This window comes from Vigna radiata, unplaced genomic scaffold (genome assembly GCF_000741045.1).
Source record: "Vigna radiata var. radiata cultivar VC1973A unplaced genomic scaffold, Vradiata_ver6 scaffold_7, whole genome shotgun sequence".
NCBI classification, from domain to species: Eukaryota; Viridiplantae; Streptophyta; class Magnoliopsida; order Fabales; family Fabaceae; genus Vigna; species Vigna radiata.
Window position 1 is genome coordinate 27,999 of NW_014543262.1, and position 9,729 is coordinate 37,727.

General features: G+C 34.0%; 1 protein-coding gene and 1 long non-coding RNA gene across 2 annotated transcripts; one reads left to right on the forward strand and one right to left on the reverse strand.

Annotated features, from left to right (window-relative positions):
* Nucleotides 1-683: 683 nt before the first annotated feature.
* Nucleotides 684-5,942, forward strand: LOC111241086. Its single transcript, XR_002666862.1, has 5 exons — nt 684-816; nt 1,013-1,135; nt 3,413-3,552; nt 4,172-4,271; nt 5,831-5,942. It is a non-coding gene; the product is annotated as an uncharacterized LOC111241086 (long non-coding RNA).
* On the reverse strand, nt 3,033-8,222 carry LOC106753805 (sulfoquinovosidase). Its single transcript, XM_014635661.2, has 8 exons — nt 6,773-8,222; nt 6,518-6,650; nt 5,845-6,060; nt 5,346-5,501; nt 4,884-5,136; nt 4,186-4,586; nt 3,625-3,741; nt 3,033-3,533 (listed from the first exon to the last, which is right to left on the reverse strand). Exons 1-8 carry the CDS (start codon nt 7,807-7,809, stop codon nt 3,198-3,200), a joined length of 2,649 nt encoding a protein of 882 aa, XP_014491147.1. The 5' UTR covers nt 7,810-8,222; the 3' UTR covers nt 3,033-3,197.
* Between the last annotated feature and the right edge of the window lie 1,507 nt (nt 8,223-9,729).

Below are 9,729 nucleotides of genomic sequence, written 5' to 3' on the forward strand. Positions count from 1 at the left end.
TATTCATAGTTAAAATTGAAGTCGTTTCTGCTTAACATGTTTGAACGGTGAATTACTGAATGGAACATTTGCATGGGGAGGCATCAACATTAAGGAACATATGCACTGCTATACTGTTATCTATAGATGCCATTTTGATAGTAACGGTGGGTCTTTTGACGGTCTGCAGAATATATTAGAGTAATTTTTTGTAATATTACTGTCATACTCAGCGCATATTTTATGTTTATAACATGGTGAAATAAATTATATATTAAATGCTACGGAGGAGCAAAACATCTAAGGTTATATTTTATGGTTAGGCTAAAAGGGAGTTGATATGTAAATTGATGATAAGGTGGTCTTTGAAATTAACAATTGAAAATAAAAACAAAAGGAACTGGTATTAGTTTTAATCACTGCTGTAGATATAATTTTTAAAGGTACTATTACAAAAGTAAATAATTTAATCATGCATCGCAATTATTTAAATATAATGTTTTTTTATATCATGATTAATTGCACGAGTCTGCCAATTTTTCTCAACAGTATATAGAAGTTTGTATAATTAATTGAACCAGCAATGCGATTTCAAAATATTTCATTGTTTTTCATGAACATGCATTTCAGTACGAATCTAAAAGGAATATGCCATAAAATGGCATCAAACCAAGAAAAAATAGTTCTGACATGGCACCGAAAAGAGTTCAAGAGAATATGCTACCACAGTATTCGATAACAACCACCTTATTCAATAAGAGCAACCTTAACTCGTGCATGGTGATAGAACATACAAATTTTCTTGCGTTTCTCGTGGAACTGAGAGGAAACTCATTTGTAAGTTTACCTGAGTACGCGGGCGTACTACCATTTGTGAAAATTGAAGGTTTATGCATTCAATGTAAAGTATATTTATGAAAAATGGGGTTGCCTCCTTTTTTCATTGGATGATGAATACCATTTTGATTAGTTTGTTTTGGTAGAAGTTTTGTACAATGTTGTCATGATATTCAATCACTCTTGATCATTGCAGCGGTGGATGTTGTTGTCTACGGGAAATAGTATTCAAATTTTGGTAACTTGAGGACGATTCAATTTCTGGTATGAAATTCAACGTTATCAGGATGTATTTCCAATGCTCAAGAAGGATGTGGTGGTAATGTCATCAAGAACCTAACACTCATTGCTTGCTACAAAAGATGGGATTTCAGTATTTCACTTTGAAATGCACCAGTTATCAACTATTAAAGTTGACAGAGATTGAGATGTCAAACTTGACTTAGCTTTGGTTTCTTGTTTAACAGCTATTATAACTGGTTTTGAATGATATATAATGCTCAGGTTCAGGTTGTCTACGTAGAAATGAATGCTTTCTCATTGTCCCAGAAAAAGGCTTACATGAGAGGGTCATGATAAGTTTTAGAAGTTTTATTTCTGAGTTCTTATAGAATGGACATAACAAGTATTTTCAACCAAAAATGTTTCTGGCTCATGTAGTCATGTGCAAGAAGCATATTTAGATATGTGCCTTAATTAGAAACGCAAGAGTGCACAAACTATGTCGGAGACAACATAATCACATGAGGAAAGCTGCACAGATATGAGGTTAGGAGGAAGTAGGTTGTGAGGGTAGACTTATAGGGGACCACTATGTTAGGCAAGACTGGCTTCAAATTTTGAGAGGATTTTGAAAATTTGAAGGAGAAAGTAGCATATCAACTCAGCAGAAATGGAGAGTCGTTGTCTGCCAGCTGAGTTATGGAGAAGAGTTTGAAATCATTAACAAATGATTTCGAGAGTTTTGTGTGCATCGTCGAGGAACGAAGGACCTATCAAAGCTCATGGTTGAAGACTTTGATCAGGTTCTGGAGGCGTACCGATAGCGGAGATTTTAGCCACTAGTTCAAGTGTTTCAAGAAAAGTTTCATAGGGGAGAAGTTTGGAACACTCAAGGCCTAGACGATCTTGGGAGAGGTCGAGAATAAGGAGAAGAGGTCTGGGAAAAGAGGTCAACCAATCTAAAAGATAGAAGGGCCATAAGGAAAAAGAAGAAGTCAAATATGATTGAAAGAAGCAAGCTCGGTGTGGGATGATACACATGGAAAGCCAAAATAAAGGATGAAAAATTTAAGTTTATGGGGGAGTTTTGTTAGGACAGACTTAAATTTTAGGGATTCATTAAAATATTATTTTATTAGTTTTGGGTTTAGTAATATTTGGTTTGATTTTGATAGAGATAAAATAGATATAGGTAGTTTTGATTTTAAGTTAGTTGATATTCTATTGTCAGTTTTTATTATTTGTACTTGATTCAAGGCCTTATTTGCGCATATTTAAAGGTTGTCAAGGTTTAATAAAAAAGTGTCCCAATGAATTGAAGTATCAAATAATTTGTGTGGGTAAAAAAAAATAATTGTTCCTATACTGAAAGTCTTCCTGGCAAAGCGTATTCAGGTAAGCAACCCGTTAAGATAAACGGCAGTTGGAATGGTTGGAAAGGACTACTCGTGGTTGTGGTTGGTTGGGAATGCTTCTGCTGGAAGGGGAGTGTACCTATGTGGAAGAGACTCACCCTTGAGGGGGAGATTGTTAGGAGTCCAAGTGAGTCTAAGTCCCACATTGGATATAAATGAGAAAGTAGAGCACTATATAAAGATGAAAGACCCGTTAACATATTGTCTTAAGGTTTTGGGTGGAGAGTGGTGTCAATCCTTTATATAGTTGAATTCAGATATCATCAGTGTTTGTGTAAACCACAGGTAACCTCTTCCGTCTCGATAGACTCAACACTTCTATACCTACTACATAAACCACAAACCGCTCAATATGCCACTAAAGAAATGGCATGTGTGGTTGACCATTTTTCATAGTGGTGAATTATGTTGTTTATTTAGATAAAAGAAGTTATGCAGAATGAAGTAGGCAAGTGTTTCCCATGTAGCACTTATGTGTCATTTTCCTTATGTTTTATTTTATTTGCAGAGCTATTTGCTGGAAATGAATGAGGAAGTTGTACTAACAAACTAATGAGCTAATGTTCTATATTATGAAGCTTAATGAATGTAATATAAGTGATTAAGATCCTTTCAACTATTTCTTTACACTAGCTTTGGTTGCAATGATACAAATACAACTAAATTAATTCAGCGGCATGAATTGATAAGTAACTAATGCTATGTTACATATCTAAGATTCATCCAACTTTGATGAATGCTATATTAAAGAATGCCTAAACTTCTTAGGTTATTCAAAAAAATTTCTCCAACATGAGAGCCAACCTTAACAAATACAGCAGGATATCCTATTGGAGCTTCTACCCATTCTTCACTTCCTTGTTTCGAAAATACTTTTCCTGTCCATATATGAAACCAACTGCTACTCTCCCCCAATGGAAAATAAGCTTTAACTTTTCTCTTTCCTTTGTCAAGGACAGGAACCACTAGGAACTCAGAACCAACCAAGAACTGCTGATAACTCAAATGTTGCACCCGTTCATCAGTCGGATAATGGAGAAATAGATGGCGGCATACAGGCAATCCTTTCTGGGCAGCTTCCTGCTTAGAAAAAAGAATGGTAAGGACCGTTTTGAATTCCTAATGGTTTATATATAGTTAATTAGACTGCATAGATAAATTCTGTGATCACCTTAACCAGCTGAATTCGATAAAATGTCCATGCTTTGTATACTTTTGCAAAACGTGCAAAGTGTGACATTGTCTGCTGGTTTGAGTAAAACTGGCTGTTGCAGGATGGTTTGTTTCCCTGCATACAGTTCAAGCATCAGTGACTCATTGGTATGCAAACATTATATGACGAAACTTATTGAATAAAAGGTTACCTGTTTAGCTATATGATTATATCCTTATTAATTCAGATTTTAGTATTTCTTGAATCAACTCTTTATATTAGTATATCAGCTAAGTTGCTTCACTCCATATGGTCCATACCACTATTATTTTAGTAAATTTTGCAGATCAAAGAGAAAGGCAAGAAAAGTTAAAAAATATTTGTAGTCTAACCATATTTATTTTAAGGGTGAAAAGTAGTGTAATACACTATAATGTCAAAGAATAAAAACTTCCATTGGTTAGCCAAATTCTTGTTGTAATAAATGTATCCTTGTTGAGTACTTCTACAGTGATTATAGAGAGAAGAAAATATAATCATGATGAAAGGTGTATGACTATTGCAGGTATTTTTACTTACTTCATGGGTACGGAAGACTATGGTGAAAGAATTTAGCTCCATCCACCGCAAAAGCAATTCTTCACTTCTATTATATTTGACTATAGGTAAGTTCACTGTACAGTATCCTCCAATGTCACTGTGATTAAAGGCATAACCAGAAATTCCACTGCTCAGAAGGCCAACAACAGAACTCTTTATTCCATCATTTCTTTGCCAACTGACCATTTGGTCTCCTTCCCAAAATAACATCCCCCACTTAGGGCTATCTCTAAAACCAGCTCTCATGAAGAAAACCAAACCTTCTTCTTTGTCTTTCTTTACCTTGTCCAAGGAGTTACTTTTCCATTCTTCCACGATCTCTCTGTTAATTTTGGCCCATAGTTCCGGGTATCTGTTATGAGCTGAAATAGGATCTTCACCTGAAACGGAGTGTGCATCTTCTTAGTAATAATCACATGCTCAGTCTAGTTTTGTTCTCTCATTTTTTTGGTTAGGAGGTTGGATGATAAGAAAATGTTCAGAAAATTATCCTGGAAGAGTGTTTTGGCAGAAGATAAGAGATACGCATTGTAGCCAATAGCACAAACTAGTTAGTTTATTACATTAATCCACTTTTTCTGTTACAATCTACTGCCATAAGAAAGTCCTCGTGAAGCAGGTCAGAATTTTACAGTGAGCAAAAGTGTTGGGAGAAATAAAGATACGTTAATGCAAACCTGAATATAAAACAGCATCTACAGGAAGGCCCTCACCAAAATCAGCCATCCATCCTCTAACTCCATCATCCACCATGTCTCCAAGAATCTGCTTGAACCAAGTTGCAGTTTTTGGATGCGTTAGATCTAGCATTCCTACATCAAAAGCCGTGTTTGGAACCATGTATGGATTTCCATTGCTGTCTTTTACCAATATGTCCAACTGTTTTGCCTCCTCAAAGAGGTTTCTCCTTTTGTTTTGTTTCTCATCAACCTATAGGATTAGACAAAGAAATTATATCAATTTTCCTAAACTAGCCACATGTCTTATCTTACAATTGCACTTAGCAAAATGAAATTATGATAGCAAAGCAAGAGACCAATCATGAATTACTTCCACTAACGATAAAATGCAGTTTATTGAAGAAAAACAAGTTAGTGACTGCAATATTTATACTTGAAGTGATTCAAAGGAAGCATTACCGGTGCTAGACAGGGATTGCAATATGTCATAACTTTTATATTCTGAGATCTAAGATCTTCAATAAGTCTTTTCCATCCCCAATACCTTTGCGAATCCACTTCCCAATTCCACCAGAGCTGTGAACCAATCAATGTTTTTCTCTGCCCCACCCAATCCTGCACAGTTGCCACAAGTAATCATCATAAATTAAAAATATCAAAGAATGGTATTGAGTGTGTGTGCACAAGCCAAGTTGTTCATCACAAGTTGTGGGAACTAATTTGATTTCCAGTAGTTACCAGTCGAGTTAGAAATCTATGTATGTAACATCAGTCAAACAAAATACACCACTTAAATTATTATATAGCTCGGATTGAATCAAGAAAAATATATCGTCTACAGAAGCAAACTGAACTGTGAATTACATGTTTGTTGAGACTACAGAGATCCAAAGAGTGTATATGACTTTGAACTACTTTTGTTTTTCCTTTCTTTTTAAATGTAGGGTTGAGGGATTACCTGCAACCAAAATGCCGAGATAGGAACATCATAGGTCCTTAGTTCATCCCAGATATGACGTACAGCCTCAGTGCCACCTTGCATTCCAACTATAGCACCAGATATAATCCATTCTGGAAGCTCAGGTAGCCTTCCAATGCTTCCTGTGAAACGTTCAATCAGTTCACAAGGTGAGTTTCCATGCAATATCCTCCCTTCAGCAGAGTTTCCATGTATCTGCAAGCTCCACGGTACAAAATATGGAATAATGTAAGCTTTGATTACTAATACACACACATTTAAATCATGATTTCATGACATTATAATAATTTTGAATGTTCGAAAATTTTGAAGTCCGACACATAATGCATTCTTTATTTCTTGATGCAAGTTATCAATCATAGTTTAATTTCTTGGCTGTATTATTAAATTCATCAGTCATCCTATACCAATTCTTTTAGATATTTTACCACATTCATCATGTGATACAAATATTTACCACTGCCCTAATTTTACTTTATTTTCAAAAAGATCCATTCATCCTAATGCAGTGCTCAACATTTTCCAATATTCACTGCATAATTTCAAAGTTTCTTTGTACTAATTACTCTAATTTTGAACGGTATTTTTTGGTATAGATCAGTCCGGTTAACATGAATACTTTAACCATATTTCTCAATTTTTGTAACCATACCTGTATCTGTACTCTGTCTAGTTTAGTAAGATCGAAAACAGTATAATCATATCCTTCAAGGCAGACAGACCTCATTCTTGACGTTATGTAGAATGGAGAAGGAGCATAAGTTGTACTCCAATCACCTCCTGCCCTGCCAATAATAACAAAATGTCATAATTCACTGCGTTTTCAACAATATATAAATATGTGAGTGTGTGTGTTTTTATGACTTACTGATTTGAATTAGGATTATAAAGCTGTACATTACACTACCTGTAACTAATCAAGTTAGCAGCCAGGGTTATGGGTTGATCTCCTCTGCCAATACCTTGTTCTTGAACAAATATGGGCACCCTTTTGCCTTTGAAGTTCATGTGAGAAAATTGCTCCCCAAAGCCATAAAACCTCTCTTTCTCATCACTTGCATATGTCAACCACACTCTATTGAACTCTTCTGGTTTTATGATATCCAAGTCTGCTATCTCGTCCTCCACTGAAGAGACTAGCAAAAACCCTCTTGGCCTAGAAAGGTACCAACACCAACCCAGTCTCTTTTTCCTATTATTCCGCCCCCTCTTGAAGCCCTGGTACCCTCCTGAAACTGTTTTAGAGACTTGGTTGCGGGAGGTGAAGTTAGGTTTCTCAATCTTCACTTGAAACCCCACCTCATGGTTGGTTTTCTGATTGAACAAAACCCAATACCTTGCATACACAGAAGGTCCTTTTGCCTCAAACTGCATAGTTGCTTGAATGCCATGCTTTTGAAACCTTTTACTCTTCTTAGTCATATTGAAAAGCCTTCCTGTGATCATCAAAGTAGGAATCTGAATCTCTTGAGCATCAGTTTTCTTTTCCAACCTTCGATACACAGAAGGAGAATCTGGCACTTCACATTCCAAATGATGATCAAATTGACCATTGATCACCCCAATATCCTCAATGATCCTAATATCCTCGATGGTTTGGTGATTGCAAACCATATGAACATCTTTGTCTTTGACAAGAAAGGATCCTCTACTTTCTTCCAATTCTGTGTCAACCAGTGCAGCCGAGACAAAAGCCTGTCCAGGGATAGTAGACCAAATGGGTCTGGTTTGTTGAGAAAGGTGCGAAATCGAGAGGTGCCCTCCATTGTCGGAGGTCCAAGAAAGCTGAAAATCACTGCCAATTGAGAAGGTCTGATCCGAAGGAACTCTTTTGGAATTGAAGAAGAGAGAACCTTGGACATAAGGGATGGTGGTTGAAACTGAAGAAGGAAAAGGGTTGTTGAAATGCTTATGGTGCTTTTTGGTAATCTTGAGAATTGCCATGACAGAAAATTTAAAACTGAAAGTTTAATACAATGGTTAGTTGAAAGTAAACCTTAAAATATGAGTCCTAGAGATACCTTTGAAGTTTTGTACAGAGTTTGTTTCTTTGACGCATTTGAAAGAGGGTGATAAAGTATTTTTGGCTTGTTTTGTATAAAAGTCTTTGGTATGAAACTCAGAGTTTGACATTACTTAATTGCATAACAGGACACAATACTTCAGCAGCCAAAATTGTTTGGCCTCACAGTGGAAAAATCACGATTCCATTCCTTCTTTTCCATTTAGTTTTGGTGCTGGATTTCTATTTTTTGTACTTAGATGTGTTGTTAAATTATTACCAAGAAATTATTTGTCAGTTCATCATAAAAGTAGGTGGCCTGAACTTTTCTGGGAACATCACACTTTGTAATATATGAGAGTAGTTTGTGTTTACAGTTTGGTTGATTTTCTCAATTACAAATCATATTAATATAATATAATTGAGCTTATTTTTTATTTTTTTTTCCTTTCTGGGATAATATTAAGCTCCACCAATAATATTGAGTGTATTTATGGAACTGAATAATGGAAGGAAAAAGGAGAAATTATAATAGGAGGAAATAAGGTTTTAAGACATGAAGTTGAATCTTCCCTTGATTGTGGAAGTATTGTGGTTATGAATCCACTTCCAACATTGTGGAATATTCCTAATTATGAATTTTCCCTGAGAGTTGGAGAATGTTCGTAGAACAGAATCTAATTCTCTAAGGCACGTGATTTTTCATGTTTGAGTTGGGACGTTTTGTTGGTTACTTGTTTTCTGATAATTGAAACTGAATCTGGTCTGGTTACGAGGAAGATTCAATATTTGAATATTGCACCAAAACAAATCTTTCATAAAGGATGGAGACTACCTCTCAATGGAGCTGTATAGCTCAAGTATAGTTGAGCCTGCACACTAGAAATAGGATGTTTAACACCACTTTTGGTTTTCATTTCTTTTATCTCATGTGGTCTCATTATTTATTAAAACATAATTAAAATCATGACTTAATATGAATATTATTTCTTTTCCATGAGCATAAATGTTAAGTGATCATCATCTAATAACATTAAAATTGATGTAGAGTCCAAGGATGACAAAGAGTCACATTAGACAATGATAGTGTCTATTCGACTTGTAATAAAATGTTACTCTTTCTGTTATTCATTTAAAAAAATATCTATTTTAAAATCCGCAAATGAATACCCATAAATATTTTAAAAAAATAATATCTTATAAATTTTTAAAATAAAATCTAAGTAGAATTAAAAAGATATAAAATATGATATAAATTAAAATTTAATTTTAATTAAATTTAACATAATAAAATATAAATTATTTTTATTTTAATTAATTTTATTTTTAATAAATTTAACTTATAAAGAAATAAATTTAATTTTAATTTTAAGTTTTCGTGGGTAATTGATACTTACATATTCGGATAATATGATACCAATACTTGACGTTTATAAATAGTATTAAAATATTTGTTATATGTTATAATAAATATGTCACATATTTTATCTATAAATATTATTATCACCGGTTACTATATACAAGCATTTAACATATAATCTATTTTAGACTATAATAATTCTATCAGGGATATTTTATTAGGAGTGTCGATTATGAAACTTTCATTTTTGTGTCACAAATATGTTCCAAAGACTAATTCATTAGTATGATGATATAGTATGATTAGTTTTAGTTTTAGATATATGCTTTTCCGACACAATTTTATCGTAAAAAAAAAAAAAAAACTTTTGTTAAAGAATGTCAGTTTATAAAAGTTATGAAAATAAAAATTAAGATGTGTGTTCTATTACATTTAAAAGTTATATATAACTTAAGGTAAAAGTACAACTTATATATATATATATATATATATATATATATAT

Coding starts and splice junctions, on each gene's coding strand:
- LOC106753805 (XM_014635661.2), bottom strand. CDS start 7,809: ATGGCAATTCTCAAGATTACCAAAAAGCACCATAAGCATTTCAACAAC. Junction 6,061..6,517: donor TAGACAGAGTACAGATACAG/GTATGGTTACAA, acceptor TGGAGCTTGCAG/ATACATGGAAACTCTGCTGA. Junction 5,502..5,844: donor TCTCGGCATTTTGGTTGCAG/GTAATCCCTCAA, acceptor GCAACTGTGCAG/GATTGGGTGGGGCAGAGAAA.